Below are 21804 nucleotides of genomic sequence, written 5' to 3' on the forward strand. Positions count from 1 at the left end.
GTGCCAGGTCTGTGCTCAGCGGGAGGTAACAACGAGTGCCTGCAACACAGCCCCCTGGGGGAAAGAGACACAGCAATGCTGCATGGATAGAGCATTCAGTGCGAGCAAGATGGAAGAGTGCTGACACGGAAACGTGTGAGAGAAGGGAATGATGCTCATAAACACGGAAGAGATGAAGGGCTGGAGGAGACAGCCAGGGACAGTTCCCAGAGCCAGCCTGTCTCAGGCAAGGGCCGGACATCGACCCCAGAGGCTGGGGTGGGCTGCTCACGTACATATTTCCACCAACGTCCCGCCATGGCCACCAGTCTGCAACTCCATCTGGGGTCCCCCTCCTCCAAGGGGGTGTCAGACCCTCCTAGGACACGTGTAGTGGGAAAAGCACATTCAACATTATATTCACTTCTTTCAAACATAGAATATTATTTTGAAATTTCAAATAGTGTTAAAAAAGAATGTGAGAGGTTTCTATGCTGATCAAGAGGGAGCCTGGATTTTGAAAGGCTGAACGAGGCTGGTCTAAGTCCTGACAGAGGAGGAGCCCCACCAGCTCCTGGTTAGGAGGACGATGTGGGGACCCCGCAGCTGTCCTCTCAGACCCCTAAGGGGACCGTTGGGGTCTCATGTGGCCTTGTGTGTGGACAAGAGATAACACTGACTTTCCCCGGGGGTGCGCGAGGACTAGATATCAGTGTGCGTAGGAACTTGCCACTCCTCTGAGATCGGTCCTATCAGGGGTTCTGGAACACAGCCCTCCTCAAATCCCTGGGCCTGGCGTTCACCTCCTGGCCCAGCCCTGCCTCTGAGCAGGCCTGCCGGGGGAGGGAGAATCGACGGCAGACGGAGTTCCACCATACGCAGGGTCCCCTGACCCTCATCAAGGTCTCCATAGCTCTGAACACAGCCGGCTCCATCCTGCTTGGTTCTGACAAGTCCCAGGATTAGACGCCTGGAGGCCTCAATAGCTCCTTCCAGCCCTAAAGGAAGAAACCCCTTGCTTCTGCACCCCACCCACCAGCCTGGGCTCCTGGAACTGACGGGGCCTGAGCTTGTCATGTCCTCCAGACTCCCAGCTGCGGGTCCACGTGGCTCCATCTGAATCACAGGGGGATGACACTCGGGCCAGTGGTCCCCCAGGACCACCATGTCACACAGCGGCCTGCAGCTCTCCCACTCCACTCTGGTCAGGAGGGACTCAGGGCAGGGGAGACCCAGGTGGTGGAGGAAGCACGCTTACATCCATCTTGCTCCCTGCCGTGTGGTTACTTAGAGTTACAACTCATAATAATGATAATAACCACCATTTATTGAGCACTTATTCCATGCCTGGCATGAGCTCAGCACTCAACACACATTATCATTATCACATTTAATCTCGCTTACGTTCACAATGGCCCTGTGAGGAAGGTTTTATGATCTGAATGTTGTGGATGAGGAATGGAAGGCCCACAGATGTTGGCTACATTCATGTAACAAGGAAGTGGTAGAGCCAGGATGGGGACCCGGGTCCATAATAATAAAAGTCAGAGCTTATAAAACACGTACTGTGTGTGGGGCATGGCATGAATGCTTTACACAGATTATTCACTTAACAAGGACGGGACTGGTAATTTGTCCAGGGTCACACAAGGGCAGTCAGTGGAGGGCTGGACTGGGGTCCTATTCCCGATCTTGCCTCTCACTCATGCTGTGACCCCCACACTTACTGAGAAGGAAGCATATGCAGCCCGGGAAACAGATATCAGTGGGAGAGAGCAAGTGGACTGAGTTGTCCTATGGACAGTGGTGGCCTGAAGATAAACGGCAGCCCACTTTCCGAGACAGACACTGGCCATGCCAGGAACATGAACACAGGGAATTGAATGCCCCAGACAAAGCCAGCTCCGGCCTCCCTAGCCCAGCCCTGGTTGCATAACCAACATGTTTTCTGGAAGCCCTGGGCCGGGGCCTCCCACAGACAATTTCTCACCCAGAGGCGTGCCTGCCTCCTGGTAGTCACCTGGCCCAGGCTCTGTTCTCGGAGCCACAGCCAAGGAAGAGGCTGGAGCATTCTGTTTTTTGTCCTCGTGTCCAGCGTCCTGAAAATGCCCTGCCCCTCTCAGCAGCCCCAGAGCTAATGGCTGCAGGCGAGCCTGACTCCTCTGGGAGCTGCCACAAAGCCTCACCATGGGGAGAGGATGCTCACGGCTGTCAGCACTGGCCACACGAGCAGTCCCGGCCAGGTCTGTTGAGCAGAACCTAGCTCCGAAATTCTCTGGTTCTAGGGTGTGTGACGAGTCTGTGGGCCTGACCCCAGTCACTGAAGTCACAGTTCTGCTTTTGGAAGGCTTGAAATCTCCATGGGAAGGCGAGGCAGGGGCCTCCGGTTAACCTCCCACCAAAAGTTCCCCTAGAATTGGATGGGCAGCAACTTTAGCTGCAGGTTGGGGCCAATGCTGTCAAGAGCTTTCAGCAAACGCTTCCCAAGGCCCTGCTGCCACCAGGCCCTGGACCACGCAGAGAGCATGGCGAGGCTCACAGGCTGCAGGGCAGAGACAAGAAAATGATGCACACGTATGTGAGAACCTTCCTTCTTGGCCCCCACCTAACTTTCCAGCCTCGCCAAGCCCCACATGCCCGCCCCCCTGCCTCACTGTTTCCTCCCCACATTCTAAGTACTTCCAAGCCTCCATGCGTTTGCCCAGGCTGTGCCTCACAGTGAGCAAACTTCTATATATCCTTCAGGAACAACTCAAATGTCTCCCCCTCCGTGACTCCTTCCTTGATTTCCACCCCTGGGGAAGCACTAGTTACTCCCTCCTGTGCGTTCCCCTAGTGAGTCAACATCTCTAGAGGAGGGCTGATTGCATCATATTGAAATTGTCTCTCCTGTGACTGTGCCCCCTTTAGAAAAAGGACATTGCTGTTCATATTTAAATCCCCAAATTTAGCAGGTGCCTGGCACGTAATTGGCTAGGAAGGGAGGGAGGGGCTGAGTGCCAAGTACAAGATGCAGTGGGGTTGGGATTCTGTAGACATCTGGGGGCCTATGGTGGCTTTTATTAAGGAAGGGAGGGACATGATCAGATCTGGGTTTCAGAAAAAGCACCTTTGCTGAGAAAATGGATTCAGTCACTCTCTCCTGGTCAACTGGTCCTCCATATTCTCAGCAGAGGTTCTTTTTTCAGAACATTCCCAGATGCCTATGGAATTCCAACTCCTAGCTGGGTAGTGGAGGTGAGGAAAAGGAAGGACTCTGGGTTGTTCTGAGGTTGCCTGCTGACTAACGGGACGGACAGTGGTGACATTAACAGAGGACAAGGGGCAGGAGAAATATTCGGCTTTGGACACACTGATGTCTGCGGTGTGAGTGGACTCCCTTGGCAGAGCTGTTCAGCGGCAGTCGATACACAGGACCAGGGCTTGGGAGGAAGGCCAGGCAGCAGACAGAGAAGGAGGAGGGCCCGCATATGGCGTTGGCTGAAGCTTGGGAACTCAAGCAGAGTGGAGAGACTTTATAGGTCAGTGGACTTTCGATATTGATCTATGTGCCTTCTACTGTTGATTTCAGCACTCTCAGAACGGGCCCTTCGCGGGGGCCGAAGCTTGATCCTGAAGTCGCTCCAGAACCCAGACTGGGGCTCAATGAACGTCTGTTTAGGGTGAAGGAGACTTGAGCATCTGGGTTCTGAGGGATGGAGCCAGTGGAGGGGGAGAGCATGGCAGTGGAGGGGTCACCACGGGGACCAGGACCTGGGTGGGGCGGGAGGGGACCCAGAACACAGCCATGGGGCCCGAAGCTGGGTGCACAGCCAGTCATCCAACAAACTCAAGTTGCTGGGCCAAAGAGAAGAGAGTGAGGAGCGGGGAAGGCCTGGGCAGGCTGGAGAGGGCCAGCCCAGGGTCTACCATAAGCCAAGTTAGCACAGATGCCCCTGGCCAAAGTCAGGAGACTCCCCACATCCCCCAGCTCTGCCCCCACCAGTTCAGCATGGGACATTTCAGCCCCTCGGGGTCCCAGGGGTCAGCACTGTCTTCTCTGACTCTCCAGGATCATCATAACCCTCAAAAGGTCAGCTCTTGTGAAAGCACCCCCTCCCTTCTGGGGGCCCCCTCCAGTGCATGGGACACAGGAAATATCCTCAAAATAGTAAATATCTGTCGTTGGAACTCATTTTTCACTTGAAAAATAGAGCAGACTAGACTAACACCCTAGGGCTTCTTCACATTGCAGGAGCAGCAGCACTAATGATCAGTCAGGGACCCGGGTGATGCGCAGGAGCAGAATTCCTGGAGAGCGGTGACAGGTCTGGGCCAGGTAGTCAGGCCCGACCCTCCGGCCTCAGAACTCCCAGCCCCCGTATTTCATTTATGCTGCTAAAGTCAGCAGCTTATGCCTAGTGAATGGACTGAGGGCCCTGGACACCATGTGGAGATGGTTAGACTTCATTCTGCAGGCAGTAAGGAGCCACTGAGGACTCTAGGGGGAGGGCAGAGCACATTGATCAGAGCCCCACTTAAGTGAGATGAACAAGCAGAGGAGCAGAGAATGAGCTGGAAAGTGAACGAGACCCCACCGCAGGCAGCCAGGGGGCTGGTGGGGAGGCCCTGCAGTGGCAGCTGGGTGCTCACGCCTTGCTCCCTGGAGGGCGCAAACTACACTCCTGTCTGTGCCTGAAAACTCAACAAGGTGGATGTGGGTCGTGGGCCTCTAGTAGGCCTGGCAGATCATAACCCCTCTCAGCCTCAGTTTCTCCATCTGTAACCTGGGAGAGTCATCCGTCCCACAGAAAGGGGATGACAAGGGGGAGAAAGTTTGGAAGGGAAAGAGCTGAAGATCCCCCAAACCACCTCTGGGAAAGGCTCGATCTTCCTTGGTTTGGAGGCCCAGGCTAAACGGAGCCTCGGGAGGGGAGCCGCCCCCAAGCAGTGCCCCCGATCAGCAGGAGCGGGGCCCTGGGGCCCTCCCATGGGGGAACAGAAGGAGAGGCGAATTAAGGTCAGTGAACAGCAAACAGCTGTGCGGGAAACGCTGCAGCAGGAAAAACAGGGGCAATTTGAGAGCGATGAAGAATCGCAGGCCCTCCGAAGTGTGGCAGCCTGCAGGGCGCAGCCAGCGAGGTGAGGGCATTGTGCAGCGCCCGGCCACACCACGGACTGGAAATGTCATTATCTGTTATTTACCACAACAGAGGACAAGAGGCTGCACAAAATTACCGTCCCCGGTAACAGCTGCTGAACTGATTTGCCAACGCTGCTTCCTGCTGCCGGCGCTCTCTCAAAGCTACGCTGACCAGACCCAGGGACAAGAGCCACTGAGCTCAGGTGGCAAGGAGCCCGAGGTGGTGCCAGACAGGTGTCTCAGGGAAGAAGCCTGACCTGTGTCCCCAACACCCCAATCCAAGCCTACGGAAGCTTTTGCCCACTCATGATGCTCCGGCCTCACAATGACTCTGGTCCATGACTCAACAACCATAAACCCCCTGCACACCCCACTGCCCAGCCGCCTCGGTGGTGTGACAAACCAAGGCAAGGCCCGGGCCCACTCTGTGGGGGGTCTGCCTCAGGGGTGCCCCGGGCTGGGTGCCATACCCTACTATGGATAGTCAGCTCTCGGGGCTATGATCCCTGCCCCAGTGTTGGGGACACTTGGCCAATGGCCTTGGCACCCCATTGGCAAGCTGGCACCAGATATCACCTTCCTTTGGGGGTCTCCTACATGTCTTTAGCTCCTTTACTTCCCACAATGTATATGGGCAAAGTTCTGAACCGTACTGTAGGAGTATGTGCAAGGCCCTGGCTGTGCCACCAGGAGCAAGTCATCTCTCTGAGCCTCAGTTCCTACATCCAGCAAATGGGTATAATCACTGCCATTTGCCCACCTACCCCCGGGGGACCATGAGGGGCATGTGGCATCACAGAAACATCAGAAGCAGAAGGGGCTCTCAGAAGCACATGCCAACCCCTACACTGGCTTCCCCCTGCTAAGAGAATACAGACTCCATCACAGCCTGAGCTGAAGCAAACTGAGAAGCCAACCCGCCACAGCTTTAAAACAACAAACCAAGCTGTTCCGGAAGCACAGAGAAATGAGCTTCAGCTCACAGCTGCGGCTGCTGCCGCTCCCGATCCGAGGGGGCTGGTGCCGGCGCCAGGGAGCAGGTTCTGGGCAGTAATGCTGCAAGGATTGGACTGAGCCCAAGCTTCAAAGGAGGAAACCCCTAGAAATGCCGGAGAGACCCTCTCCTCCAACCATTTCCTTTTACGGGGGGGGGCGAGAGGCCCAGGGCAGGCAGGGATTCTATCCGAGGTCACACGGGGCGTTCAGAGCAGAGCTGTGACTGCAGCTGCACGTGTATTTTACCTGTGGATGTGGGCAACGCTGCCTCCTCCCCACCCCGACAGCTATGTCTGTCCTCTGATTTACAGGGGACCAAGGAGACTTCTGGGAAATGAATTTGACCTACGCCCTCACCTGGATTTCAGGCACAGGTGGGTGCGTGTGTGGGGAGGTGCGTGCTGGGCAGAGGAAGGCAACAGAAGCCAAAATGCAAAGAAGGCCGTGGCATTGGAGAGACTCAGACCGAGGAAGAGGCCAGACCTAGCAGGGAGCAGGGTGAGGGGTGTCTGGAGTAGAGGGGTGGGGCCTAGGCCAGCACCCCCACCCCAGTCCTGCCCCCTGCCCGGTGTGTGAGCAGCCTGGAAAAGAAGGGGCTACAGGGAAGTGGGAAAAACTCCCTTATATCATACAACGCCTAAAGAGGGAATTAGATTTACATGTGTAGACGTGTGTGGAGGGTCTGATGTGTTATTCAGTGAAGAAAGAAAGTTACAGAGTAAGGAGTATATTATGATCCCATTTAAAAACACTTATGTATATACACCTGTGTACATTTGTATGTGAGTGGGGAGAGAACGGTGCAGAAGGACAAACACCCAGGCTGCTAAGGTCGGGGGCGAGGGAGTAATATTTTACGTGCTCTGTATTGATTTTCATAATTACAGTGCAGTGACTATGTGCCAGGCACTGTTTCTAGGAACTCACCATGTACTTCACTCATTTCAGTCCTCACACCACCTGCTGTTATTATTTCCAATTTCCAGGTGAGAAACTGAGCAGAGGGGAGAGGTAACTTGCCCCAGCCAGGAGGAGAACCCAGGCAGCCTGAATCCAGGGCTCTCAACCTCCATGCAATAGCGTAAATCACTTTTTAAAATTCCAGGAAAAGAGAATCGATCAGAAAATAAAGGGAAGCTATCTTGCTAAATTCTTTAATACCTCAGAGCCCAAGCAACCAACCCCGGCACCACTCACCTGGCCCCCAGCAACACACAACAGGGAGCAGAAGGAAGTCACCCCTTCTCACTTCGGAGCGGCCTGGCCCCTGGGTAGGGGCTAATGGGCTAGGACAAGAGTTGGCACACTTTTTTTGTAGAGGACCAGAAAGCATTTTAGGTTCTCTGTCGAAACTACTCAACCCTGCCATTGTGAGTTGTGCCAAAGCAGCTGCAGGTGACATGTAAATGGATGGGTGTGGCTTGTTCCAATAGAACTTTATGGACACCGAAATTTAAATTTCATATACTTTTCACGTGTCACAAGATACTATTCACATCTTGATTTTTTTCAAGGATTTACAAATGTAAAAAACATGCTCGCTCACAAACACAGGTGCTGACCCTGATCAGGTGCCACCCAGCTCTTGGGTCCCCGGTGCAGGAGAGGAACAGGGCACGGGCAGGGTCACTAGGACGCTTAGAGTGCGCTCCAGGGAGCACAGCCCGGGAGGGGACAGGAGCTGTCAATTCTGGAAACACAGACGGAGGTAAAGCTGGGGGTCCAGGCACTGGCAGAGTTGGGGCTCAGGGTAAAGCCCAAGTTGGGGCACGACCAAGCTGGGGCACAGAAGCCCAGAGCTCTTGGTGACTGTGCTGAAGATGGCCTCACCAGGGCCCATCCAGAGGATGGGGAGGTGCCTGCCTCCCAGCTGAGGGGCTGGGCAGGGGAGCACCACCTCTCCATGGAGGCCCAGCTCTCACCAGCCATCTCTGCCCCCCCATGCCCCACTGGGCAGCTTCCCCGGCATTTACGGGATCACTCCTGCTCACTGTGACTCCCCTCACACCTGGGTGACTTGACCACATAGAGTAGGTGCCCAGTGACCGGTCCTGGCTCACTTATTGTACAGAGAGGCTGACCTTTCAATAGCATGACACCCATGAGGGGACAGCAGGTCACAGAAATGTCTCTACACAGGTCACTTAGGCAGGTTCAAGGGGAGAAGACAGCTGCCCCACCCCACCCTCCCACTATGCCCCATTTGGTGGGAGTCCTCTCCTCAGCCTGGACCCCTGCTCTTTCCCATGTCATGTCAGTCTCCCCCACAAGATCCACCTCTGGGCTGCTGATGTCCCTCCAGGGCCCCTCTTCGGACCCACGGCCTGGGATCCAGCCCACAGACTACACGGCCCATGTGGCTTTCCCCAGGAACCTCAGCCCCACTAGCCCCTCCTCACGCCGGCTCCTGCCCCAGCCCAGCCCTGCACATTAGGCCCCAGCACAGCGCAGCAGCTGGGCAAGGCTGTGGAACCCTGCTGCTGACTTCCCTGTGGCCAGACGAGGGCCTTAACCTCCACACACCTGTTTCCTCGCCTACAAAGTACAGCTCATGGCCTCCCAGAGTGGCTGACAATTAAGTGGGCAGGGCCTGGCCTGGACTGAGCTCTAGATCCCTGGCAGCTTTTGTTATATCTAATTCTTAACTGTCTTTTGAATCTCCATCCTGGTTGTTCCTGCCTGAATTCAGGCCCTTGTCATTGTTAATTGGATAATTCAGCGCCCAACAGGCTCTCCAACCCACTACACATTCCCTCCTCCAAATCTGCCTCTGGACTTAACCTCCCCCAAAACCCACCTGATTCTCATCCCCTGCTTAGCACCCTCTGATGGCTCTGCTGCCCATAGCCTGGCACACGGGGCCCTTTGTGGTCCTCATTCCTTCTTTCCCTCCCTCAGCCTGCCTCTCGCCTCTCACCTCCTCCATCTTCCTCCCTCCCCCATATCCCTAGACCACTAGCTATGCCCAATGCCCACCACTCTCTGCAATTCCCCATCACCCTGTCTCTCCAGAACTGTGCCTCCTCCTGAAATGCCCTCCCCTCGGTGTCCAACCGTCCAGGCCCAGCTCAAGTCAGCTCCACTCTGCAGCCTCCGCACCTCCCCAGGATCCGCCAGGCCGCCCCACCCGCCCCCTCGGGGATCATGCCAGGCCTTCTGCTCCCACAGCACTTCTCACACTGTGCTGCACTATCTGTCACCAGGGGTGAGCTCCTGGAGGGCAGGGGTTGGCTGAAGGTGAGCTAAGTAGGCAGGGTCTCTAGAGGGCTGCAGAACTGACCCAACGACCCTAATGCCGGTCTCTCTCCAGGAAGCTCTGGGCCTTCCCTCCAGGAGGCCGAGCGGTTCTGGGAGCCCACCCTGGCTCTCTGCAGCTCCTTAGCTGCCTTTGACCCTGAGCTGAAGGTCAATGGCAAGACAGGGTGAATGGATGGGCTCTGGACTGCACAACGTGGCAAGAAAGAAGCTCCCTTGCGAGAAGAAAAGGCATGCCACAGGCACGAGAACAGTAAGAAAAGCGTGCCTTGATGGAGACGTTCTGTTCCTCAGACTCCCGGCAGGGCAGATGTTCCAACACGCTGCCTGGTGTCTGGTCCAATCCTCCCATCTCAGCAACAGCAGCCAAGTCAATTTCTGCCAACCAGTGGGGGCGATGCATGAGCAGCTAGGGCAGGCCCTCGGGGCAGACGAATTAAGTGACTTTTTCCGGGAATTTAGGAAACATCAGTAGCTGAATGAAAAAATCCATCTTCGTAATGAGGCACAAACACACGTCTTCTACATCTGAATTAGGTCGAGGAGGAGAAAGGACACTGCGAGGCCAATTTGGAGGCAGCACAGATGAAATGGCTATTGTTCAGGGAGGCTGCTGCATTTGCGGCCTCACAGAAGGACTGGTGGCTGAGGGCTGACGGTTTGGAAAGGAAGTGGGAGACAGGGAGACATGGATGACTTTCACCAACCCCCATGCAGGAAGGAGGCCCTGTGAAAAACTGCCCCCTCCTAGCCCTCGTGCGCTGTTGGTGGGACTGTAAAATGGCGCAGCTGCCATGGAGAACAGTATGAAAATCAAACAGAATTACCACATGATCCAACAATTCCACTTCTGGGTATACGCCCAAAAGAATTGAAAGCAGAGTCTCAAAGAGATATCTGCACCCCCAAGTTCATAGGAGCTCTGTTCACAATAGCTAAAATGTGGAAGCAACCCAGGTGTCCATCCACAGATGAACGGACCAACAAACGGTGTTACATACACACAGTGGAATATTATTGGGCCTTGAAAAGGAAGGAAATTCTGACACACGCTACCACAAGGATGGACCTTGAAGACATTAAGTGAAAGAGGCCAGTCCTAAAAAGACAAATACTGTATGATTCTGCTTCTGTGAGGTTCCTAGAGTAGCAAACGCACAGAGACAGAAAGTAGAATGGTGGGTGCCAGGGGCTGGGGCAGGTGGGAATGGGGAGTTACTATTTCATGAGTACAGAGTTTCAGTTTTGCAAGAAAGTTCAGGAGATGAGGGTGGTGATGGCAGGACAACAATGTAAATGTACTTAATGTCCCTGAACTATATCCTTAAAAATGGTTAAAATGGTAAATTTTGTTATGTACATTTTACCACAAATTAAAAAATAAATAATTTCAAAAATTGCCTCCTATTTTGGGGGATCAAGCTAACCCAATGAGCAGGGTGGGGCAGCCCCCACTACGTAGGCCTAGCAAAGGCCAGGCTACAAAGTAAGTGGGGTATAGCTCAGGGGTACAGCACTTGACTGCAGGTCAGGCCACAGAGCTTTGAAGGGTCATCTGTGGGCCCGCCACCTCCCCACGCCTCCCTGGCTTCTCCCTGTTTCTCATCTAAGCCGCTCTCTCCCACCCAGTGCCTCGTCCACGCCACTCCCCCTGCCTGGGACACCTTCTGCCAGATCTGACTTTTTCTCATCATGGTCTCAGCTCCAATGTCACCTCCTCATGGAGGCCCACGCTGTGCATCTAAAAAAAACAGCTGCCCTCCCACTCCCTACCCAATGGCTGTTACAGTGCCCCCTCCCCGCCCCTTTTTGTTTTTGCCTACCACTTTCTGGAATTATTGTATTTACCTGTTCTCATCCGTCTTGATTTCTAGGTCATAAACTCCACGTAGTACAGCGGTTAACAGCAAGGATGCTCAGAACCAGACTGCTTGGGTTCAAATCCTGGCTCCACAAACTAATTAGCTGAGTGACCTTGGGCAAGGTACTTAACCACTCTGTGCCTCAGTTTTCCCATCTATAAAAGAGGGATGATAATAGTGCTGATCTGGTAGGGTTGTTAGGAGGACCAAATGAGTTAACAGTGAAAAGCCCTTAGAACAGTGTCTGGCATAGTCAGTGAGAGAGGCACAGGCTCTTATTATCAGTAGTGGTTATTTTTTTTTTTTAATTTTTATTTATTTATTTATGTTTCCCCCAAAGCCCCAGTAGATAGTTGTGTGTCATAACTGCATGTCCTTCTAGTTGCTGTATGTGGGACGCGGCCTCAGCATGGCCGGAGAAGCAGTGTGTCGGTGCGCGCCCCAGATCCGAACCCGGGCCTCCAGCAGCGGAGCGCACGCACTTAACCGCTAAGCCATGGGGCTGACCCTCAGCAGTGGGTATGAGAGCAAAGCTGCCTCCTGCCTTGTGCAGCACGGGACCTCCAGGACCTGGCATACAGTCAGTACCCAATAAAGTGCTGTAGAGTGAATGAATGAAAACATTCTGCAGAGAGACAAGCCCTGCATGAAATTCAACTTCATTTGCAAGGATGGGCCTAGGGAGCTGAGCTGGCTCCAAAGGAGGTAAAAGTCACCCAAGAGGCTGCTCTGTTCTCTGCTCGCACAGGCCCCGGCCCTTGAGGTGGCTCAACCCAGACCCAGGTGTTCAGTGTTTGCAGTGGGAACATCCTGAGAACATTCAGGCTGCTTCTGAAGGTCTTGGGAAAGTGGCTGGAAAAGCTGTCTCCCTCCACAGTGGTGAGGGCAGCCAGCTGGTCACTGCCGGCACTGGACAGAGTACAGGTGGGAGGGTGGCCTCTGGACAGGGCCATCTGGGTGCACTTGTGGTCCCCAAAGGCATCTTCCGTGCTGACAGGGCGCCCACTACTTCGTCTTAAAGTGACTTTTCCTGTTTTTCTTTTTTCTCCTGTTTCTTTCTTTCTTTCCTTTCTTATCTATTTATTTATTTTCCTCCAAAATATTATTTTACCTTTCACATTTAAATCTGAAATCAATCTGGAACTGATTTTTGTGCCTAGTGTGAGGTAAGTCAAGATATGTTTTCCATATGAATATCCAAATAACCTTGCATTATCTATTCAAAAGGCCATTCTCCTCCCCCTGCCTATCACTGTCCCCTGTGTCATAAATTGGACTTTTTATTTTCTCTCATTTTTCTCTCAAGTGTATAGAAATACTGATTTTCTTGTCGGTATATTAAACTTGAATGCAACAACCTTGCTGAATTCATCTACTAATTCTAACCATTTGTATTTAGAGTCTTCAGATTTTCCAGTTCCATAACATTTTCTTCCTGGATAATGACACTTTTAGCTATTCTTTTCCAATCCTTATGCCATATATTTCTTTTTCCTGCCTGATTGCACTGGCTAGGCCTCTGGTACAATGTTGGATACAAGCGGTGATAAAGATACATGGAACTTGTCTTATTCCTGACTTTATGAGAAAAGTTTACAATATTTAACCACTGAGTATGATGTTTCTTCTCCTGTGTTCTTTAGAAAGAAATCTCTGCTTCTCCAAGGATGTGAAAGCAGGCAGCGTGACTGCTCCGGTTGGAGGGAGTGGAGGGGCAGTACAGCACAGCGAATGCCCCCACTACCCGGCCAGGAGACCCGCGCAGGCCACACGGCCTCAACAGAGCCCCCGTTCTCCACCTGTGACTGAGGACAGCCTCACACCCCCTGCTTCCCTTACAGCTTTGTCCTGAGGACCAAAAAGAATGACTTTTGTGAAAGCGCTTTATAAACTCTAAAGGACACCACAGGTACTAAGACTATGGCCTCAGTGTTCATTGTTTGCCAGAGTGAGGATGGCCTGAGGGAGGGCGCAGTGGACCCTGAGCTAAGGTGTATGTGTGTGGTGTGGGGGGTGTGCGTGTGGTGCAGGCGAGGGCGAGGTGGGGGAGACAAGTAGAGGGGAGGCCGGGCCACCTGAGGTCCTTCACCAGACCTGGGGCTAGGACCTCAGAGCAGGGGTTTTCAAACCCCCGGAGACTCCAAATCCCCTGAAGTGCTTGTTAAACACAGGTTGCTGCCCTCACCGCCAGGGTTTCTGTTCAGTAGGTGCTACGGACTGAATGTCTGTGTCCCCTCAGAATTCATGTGGTGAAGTCCTAACCCCCAGTGTGACGGTGTTTGGAGGTGGGCCTTCGGAGGTGATTAGAGTTCAATGATGTCATGAGGGTGGGGCCCTCATGACGGATGAGCAGCCCCAGGGTTACTGTCAGCTCAGGGGCTGGGGGTCTGGGCTGACCTCAGCAGGACACACCCTCTCAGAGCCATGAACAAGGCAGGGGACAGGGATGGGGTTCTGGCCTGGCCCATTCCCTCCGGCACTCCCCCATCCTGGGCAGGGGATGCCTGACGCCCCCACACCCAGCTGGACTTCCCTAAGGGCTTTGAATGCAGTGCGGGGCTGCCGCATTCTCCTTCACGGGGACTCAGCACACATTACCAAGACCATCACTTCACCGGCAGGCTCCTCTCTTCCACACCACGGAACACATTTTGGCTGAGATCAGAGAAAAATCTGATTGCTTCCCCTGTGCAGTGACAACGCCATCCTGGGCTCAGGCGGGTTCTCCTGCAGCCCTGCCCAGCCTCCCATCATTGGGGAAGCAGGACTCGAAATTCAACTGAAAGCTGGCTGACTCAGATCCTAAGCAATTAGGAGCGCCAGGCCTCTCTAATTAACCAGCCGGCCCCTCTCCCTTCCCACCGCAGCCCTCCGATAATGAGGGCAGGCAGCCTGGTACGCAGGCCCAATTACAGAGGGGCTGCACCGAGGACCAGACGGGCTCCGCGGGTTCCACCCGCATGCTCATTAGCTTGTGGCTGCTGAACGCTGCCAGGGCTCTTGCTGGGGACGGTTCCGTGTGGCTAGGAGCACCTGAGGATCTGCCCCCCAGGCCTGGATCTGGACACTTCCCATGTCAGAGATCCTCCAGCAACCCTTCTCTGCAGACTGCCCATGCCCACACACCTCCCGGGACCCAGGGCTGCACGCCATTGCAAAAAGTGAGAAGGAGGAAAGTAAAGATGGAAACAAACAGGAGGCACCCCAGAAATTGGTGAGCCCAGAGTGGAGGGATCCTGATGCCCCCAACAAGGCCAGTACCCTGCTGGAGCTCTCTCAGCCCCCCAGGGCTGCCTCTGTGACCCCAACCACAACTGTAATTAATTATCCATAATCATTTAACACCTCTGTCCCGGAGGGCAGGGATCTGTGTGTCTTTACACTGTATCCCCAGTGCCTTCATCCATAGGCATATAATAAATATTTGTTGGATGAGTGAATGGATGACATTGTCCTCCCCTCCCGGACACCAGAGAGCCCCTGCAAGGACTAAAGCTTTGCAGGGGGCTCTGAGGCTAAGTCTGGGCCTCCCTCCTGATTCTCCAGGGACTCGGCTCCTAAGTGACCACCACCCGGCAGAGTAGCCCCAGGATATCTGCACCTCTGTGATCATCTGGGAGACTCGGGGCCCCAGAGACCTGCCCACTCTGCTCAAATGCAGCTTGGCCCTTGGAGAACTCCTAAGAAGCGCCATCTCCTTCCCAAAGATCTCAGCTCTGCCTCATGTCTTCCCATCCCCAGGATCTCACCCCTGTCCCTCCTCCAAGGTTCCCTTGATCCCAAGTCAAATCTGATGTCATCTCCTGTGTCCTTTCTTCTTTCACACACACTCCCTGCCCTCAGGGCCTGCACCCTCACAGCCACACGCTTGCCCAGCTCATCTCCAGCTAGGTGCTCTGCTGTGCTGTTCTCCCCTCCTGGAACGGCCCTTTGCTCTGCTCTCAGCCTCTCAGAAGCCTGCCCAGCCTCATGAGCCAGCTCCTCCAGGCAGCCCTCCCAATGGCTCTCAGTCCTGGAAACTCTGGTCCCGGCCATAGTCAGCATCACTCTAGAGAATACTGTCTGCCCACGTCGACCATCAGGACCTGAGGGAAGTGACCGTTCCGGACACCTCTCCTTTTGGATTCCCCTAACCCAGAATTAGCCCACAGCAGACTGAATAAGTGACTGAGTGTTAGATTTATATGAGGAACTTGCACAGAAACTGAAGGGTTTCCCTGCTGGCTCAAGACATCCAATGCTGGAGAGCTACAAAGGCTTCTGGAGGCTTTTATATAAACTCTGAAAAACATATGACTAGCTGTGGGAACTCCAATTTTAAGTTCAAGAAAACTTGAATTCTAATAAGGAGAATGCAGGGTGCTATGGGCTGAACTGTGTCCCATCAAAATTCTTATGTTGGAGCCCTAATCCCAGTGTGACTATACTTGGAGACAGGGTGTTTAGGAGATAATTAGGTTAAATGAGGTCATAGGGGTGGGGCCCTGATCTGATAGGACTGGTGTCTGTATAAGAAGTGGCAGAGACACCAGTGCTCTCTCTCCACCACGTGAGGACACAGCGAGAAGGCGGCCGTCTGCAAGGCAGGAGGAGAGCTCTCACCAGACACCGAATTGGCCAGCACTATGACCTTGGACTTCCCGGCCTCCAGGACTCTGAGAAATCAGTTTCTGTTGTTGAAGCCCCCCAGTCTGTGGTACTCTGTCATGGCAGCCTGAGCTGACTAATACATGGATGTCACTAAACCTCTCCTGAGACATATGGGGGGTCAGTTCCATTGTTTATAACACACAGGCAGTCTGAACAGCTGGGACCTTTAAGTGGATTAATAATAATAGTGACAGTAATTACAACAGGTATCCTTTACTGAGTGTTTGCAATGGACCCAACGCTCTCCTCAGGGCTCCCCCTGCATCAGCTCATTTACTCCTCGCGCCCCCCCAATGACGACATAAGCTTTGTCATTTACAGAGGAAAACGGAGGCCCAGAGAGGTTAAGTGACTTGAACAAGGTCACTGTGCTGTGGCCGGGCTGAGCCCACAACCCAAGGCCACCTGTATGAGAACAGCACTTATTGGCAAGCCCAGGAGGACCGCCACCCCCTCACCATGCAGGGTGGCCAAGTGACCTCTCGCCCTGGCCCAGCTGCAGTCTAGGACCCTCTTTCATTCCTAGGACCCTCTAGCACCCTCTCTAATCCTTCGCCCTCTGCTTAGACTACACTGAAGAGATTGATTCTCTTAGTGTATGGCCCCACCCCTATGGTGCCTTGTCCCCAACGCCATCATCTCCTAATGACAGCCATCGCCTCCTAACTTGTCTCCTGCTTTCACTCTATGTCCCGCTGCACTCCACTCCCCAGAGAGCAGCTAGGCTCATCTCTTAAAAACACAGATCAGATCATGTCACATTCCGCTTAAAATGCTCCACTGGCATCCCATTAAACTTAGAATCAAATCTCAACTCCTGATCTTGACTTAGGAAGCTCTATGTGATCAGCTGTGCCTACCTCTGCTCCCTCTGCCCCAGAGGCCTCCATTAGTTCCTTGAACGTGCCCAATTGGCTTCTGTCTCAGGGTCTTCATGCTTGCTGTTCCTTCTGCCTAGAACACTTCCACCCAGATCTTCCCAGGGCTGCCTCCTGCTTGTGTTCAGGTCTGAGCTCAGAGAGGCCCTCCCAGTCCTACTCCATTGCATGGCCCTGTTTTAATTTGCTACAGACCCCTCGGTTTACTTGACATTATTTTCTGTTTGCTTATTTGTTTGTTGTGTGTCTTCTCCCACCCCTGGAAAATAGCCTCCGTGAGGGCGAGGACTTCATCTTGTTCACAGTATCACCAGCACCTAGCACAGGGCTGCACACAGTGGGCCCTCTACTATTTGCAGAATGAGTGAATGAATGAATGAATGAATGACACAATCTTCTCAAGGATGGATGAAAAAAACCCCAAAATGCCCATCACTCAGCTGTGGCCCCAACAAGCACCCTCTGCTCCCACTTTTACCCAGGAACAAGTCCTCTCAGAAGCTCAAAGGGCTGCTCACCTCGCCACCTAAGCCAGGACCAAGGCCTCAGCCTGCAGCAAAATAAGAATAATTTCTAATGGAAATGTCCTCCAGCCCAGTGCTGCCGGGTACCACAGGTGAGGGGTGGCGAGAGTGTCTGTAAGAGCATTGCCCCCACCCCCACATCCAGCTGAGGTCCTCCCCTGGGACTGCCACTGTTGCCTAGGAAATGGCTCTCCAAGGAGCAGCTGGCATTAACCCTTCAGTAGTCAGGGGCAGCAGCCTGCCTCTGTGACAGAGGCCCCAGACTTTTCCAATGAAATGAGATACAGCTCTGCCCCCTCTTCACGGTCCTGCAAACCAGGACGCTTACAGCAGTTGTGGGGCGGAAGGGCAGGAGGAGGAAATAGGCTGCTGGGCCCCATTCTCCCATGTGGAAGTCACAAAATATAACCCAACCTGGCCAGGTGTTGGGAGCGAGCCATTCCCAAGTCCCTGTGCCTGCTACCTCTGGGGCCTGTGGAGGGCTTAAGGAGGAGCCAACACACAGGTGCCCACCCCCTCCCTGACACCCAGGCCCCCTGCCACACCTGCACTGTTCTTGGGAACCTTCACCAGTTAATCCACGTTCCTCAACCCAGTTCATCACATGTCACAAAGCGGGGAAAAAGTGACCTGAGCTGAAATCCTGCCTCTCTCACTTAGTTAGGTATATTAATCTTTTCACACCTTGCTTCTCTCATCCAGCTTCTGAATGCCACTGAAAATGCCCTTGTTGAGACTGCCAATGGCCTCCATGTTCCCAAGTCCATGTTCACTTCTTTGACTTCTCTATATTTTACAGTCCTCTCAATTATTAATACCCCACCCCACCCCCCGTTTTCCATCCTCTGTTATTTCTTCCCAGAATTTATTACTTCCTGAAATCTTCTTATTTATTTGATCATTACTTGGTCAAAATACTTTGACCACTACTTTGGTTCCCTCACCCAATAAGAGAGAAGGTTCTTTCTTGTCTTATTCACCACAATAACTCCAGGCTTAAAACAGTGACTGGTACATGGAAGTTACTTGAGGATCAGTTCCAGTAAAACTAGAGTGAAAAACATAAAAAGAAAAAGACATGGTATCTTGGGAACAGTGTATCTAAATTAGGAGGGCAGTAAAGGGAAGTCCCATGATGACAGCCATGTAGCAACTAGTCTAAGCTGGTGCAGGAATAAGAATCTAGAAGGGTTTCCGGCAGAAAAAAAAAAAGTAGGTTCCACGCAATAGAGAGTAAAATTGAGATGCTAAATAATCTTGAGGATTGGAAGGCACATTATTCTTTGGCCAATAAGAAAAAGAAAGGCAATTAGAAACTACAGTAAAAACAAAAAGTTATTTTAAAAAGTATTGGACTCAATAAGAAATAATTTAATATGTGGCACAATTTAGGACAATCAGTAGAGTATAAGAAAAGAAGAAAAGCCATTTGACCTTGCTGCAAAGATCATTCTCATTTGAGAGGTCAAGGATCAAGAAAGGAGACCAACAGAACAGGAAGTATAATCCTAACATACTATTTGGCCCTGAGGAGAACTGTATTTACTTAATAACAACTAATAACATTTATTGAGTACTTAATGAGCCAGACAAGGTTTTAAGAGCTTTGCATATAATATTGAATCCTCACAACTCTCTAAGGTACATAACATCATTATCCCTATTTCATAGATGAGGAAGATGAGGCATGACATATTAACAAGTTTTCTGAGGTCATATGGCTAGTGGAAGAGTTGAATTCACATCTGGGCCTGTGAGACCCAGAGGTCCACCACATAGAGATGGCCCTAGAAGCCAGGCCATTTGATCTTCAGGCCCCAATCCTGCTTGCCAAGAAGCATAGGATGCCACGTGCACACACATGCATGCACACACACACTCCTGGGAACCAGTATGCAAAGCTGCAGAGCAGCAGCAGAGCTGGTCCAGGCTGGGTAGCCAGAGTGGCAGGGCCAGAGCAGGGTCTTACCTTCCTACAGTCTTTGCAGAACACCGACGAGCTGCCCAGGAAGCCCAGCACCTCCCCACAGAGCAGACACTGGGAGAGGCCGTTCCCCATCACGTTCTGCCTCATGGTCTCCAGCCGCTCCACCAGCCGCCTGCAGCACAGGATTCAGTCAGATGGAATGTGCTTTCTGTCTCCAACCCGACCACTGCCCAGACACAGCTGCTACAGGGCCCTGACACTATACCATGCCCCACGTGCCGTTCCCTCACCTGGGGTACTGTTCCCTGCCTCACTCCTTCCTCTGGCTAACTCCTAATCATTTGTTCACTCACCAACTATTAACTGAGCACCTACGAAGTGCCAGACACTGGGAATATTGTAGCAAACAAGCCAGAGACAGACACGGTCCCTGCCCTCACGCAACTTCGGTTCAATAAAGGGAGAAAGTCCAGAAACAAATAAACAAACTGACTTCACGAGGAAGTGCTATGAAGTAAAATAAATCGGGGGGGAGAAAGACTGAGGGGGACAGGTGCATGTTGATGGTGATCGGTGAAGGCTTCTCTGAGAACATTTGAGCTGAGAGCTAAAGGCTGACAAGGACCATACCACGTGAAAAGCTGGAGGAAGCATTCCAGGCAGAGGGGACAGCAAGTGCAAAGGCCCGGGGGTGAGAAAGGGTTTGCACACCAGAACGGTAGGGAGGCCAGAGTGGCTACTGCCTCGTGAGCGAGCGGGAGCCTGGGATAAAAGGAGGCTGGAGGGGCGAGGAGGGGCCAGATGACATGGGTTTTGCAGTTCACAAAATGGAGTTCGGATTATTTTCTAAGATCAACGTGAAGTCACTGAAGAGCTTTAAGTAGAGGAGTGATTTGATCCGAATGACATTTTTAAAAGCTCACTCCACTGCTGTAGGAAAAGCCGGGATCGCAGAGGGAGTGCAGGTGAGGAAGCCAGTAGGAGGTGGTGGGGGGTCCAGGGAAGGGGCATGGAGCCTGGGAGGGGCCGTATTTCAGAGGCAGCATTGGTGGGTTTGGGGTGAGGCGGGTAAGAGAGGGACCCAGGATGACATGGAGGCTTTTGGTTTGAGCAACTGGGTGGACAGGGAAGCTGGAGGAAGAAAGAGAAGGAGCTCCTCTTTGAACCTTTAGACGCTGAGGTCCAGGCGCACTCCCTAAACCCCGCTAAGCCTGCGATACGTGCCTGCCTTGGGGTCCCACGGCCCCCCAGCCCACTGTGACCCCATTTCACCTGTAAGGCCACACTACAACCTCCACAAAACTGGCAGACTCTTCTGTTTTGTTGGCCGCTGTATCCTCAGTGCCCAGTGGACTCTCAGTGAACATTCTTGAATGAATGCAGGATGGTGTGTGGGTACATTATCTCCTCTAACTCTCACAACCCCCCAGTGAGGAGGATGCTATTTCCCCCCAATTTAAAGATGAGAAGACTGAGGCTCAGAGATGTGAAGTCACTTGCTAGGGTCACACAGCTCCTACAAGGTGGAGCCCTGGCCACACCCAGGTCCCTCTCTGATGGCAACCCCACACTCTCCCCTGAGGTGATCAGGCTCTGCCTGGGGGCTGAGGGAGAGCAGACTGGGCTGAGGCTGCCTCTACCCATGTGCCCTCCAGCAAGCACTCCTGACTTCCACAGGGGTCACGTCCCTCACCCAGGGACCTGTAGGGCCCCAGGAGCAAACCTAGCTTTGGCTCTGGCCTGACCCACTTGTCTCGGGGACCCCCTGTCAGTACAACCCTTGCTTCCTAACTCATGGAAACACACAGGATGCACTTCCTCCTTCTGAGATGATTAACCTGAGGCACTGCCTTCTGGGTCATTCCATGCCCCTGCAAACCCAGTGCTCACAGGAGGGCCAGACAATGTGAGCAGCACAGGGAAGGCAAAGAGGGCAGCCCAGAGGAATGAGGGGGTGTGGGGGAGCCCAGGTGAAACCGCCCCACCGGCTCCCAGCATGCCCTCCTGGGGGAGCCCGAGGGATGCAGCGCTGGCATGTCAATCATCAGCAGGAGCGCATTCAGGTCTGCAGAGGGCCCTGCAGGGCCCTGCCTGAGTCTGTAAGAGGGTGGGGCCACAGCCAGGTCAGATGGGGGGGAAAAAGCAAACGACAACTGGTCTGATATAAACCCTTTCTGTAATAAAATGATACTAATATGTCAGCATTATTGAGGCACATACAGCAAGCTGTTTGGACATTAGTGGTCTTTGTAGTGATGCTTTCACTTTCTAGAACTGTGCATGTCTGCAATGTCTGACTTTTTCAAATGATCATATATTTAATAGAAAAAGATAAACAGAAAAAGAACAAGCAGACCAGAATCAAATTAATTCCTGCCCGATGCAACGCAGGGGATGTGCGTTTTCCTACTTGTGCTCTGCTGTGTTTTTCACATTGTCTAGGAAGTATGAATTGCTTTTGTAATTAAACAAACAAACAAAAAGACACAACGAAGCTGTCTGAAGACTGTGTAGTAGTCAGCTCTGGATGCTGGAGGCCAGGAGAAGAGCTCAGAATGAGCTGAGAGCGTCTCCTGTAGGAGTCTTTGATGGGACCACCCACTGCTCAGCC

General features: G+C 52.9%; 1 protein-coding gene across 1 annotated transcript in view; it reads right to left on the reverse strand.

Annotated features, from left to right (window-relative positions):
- The window catches only part of RPH3AL (rabphilin 3A like (without C2 domains)), a 127301-nt gene that overhangs the window by 62214 nt on the left and 43283 nt on the right, over positions 1-21804 (reverse strand). Inside the window, exon 4 of the mRNA XM_058560148.1 lies at positions 19236-19365. Coding sequence (XP_058416131.1) covers positions 19236-19365 — 130 coding nt within the window. The remainder of the gene's footprint in view (positions 1-19235; positions 19366-21804) is intronic.

This window comes from Diceros bicornis, chromosome 18 (assembly GCF_020826845.1).
Source record: "Diceros bicornis minor isolate mBicDic1 chromosome 18, mDicBic1.mat.cur, whole genome shotgun sequence".
Classification (NCBI taxonomy): Eukaryota; Metazoa; Chordata; class Mammalia; order Perissodactyla; family Rhinocerotidae; genus Diceros; species Diceros bicornis.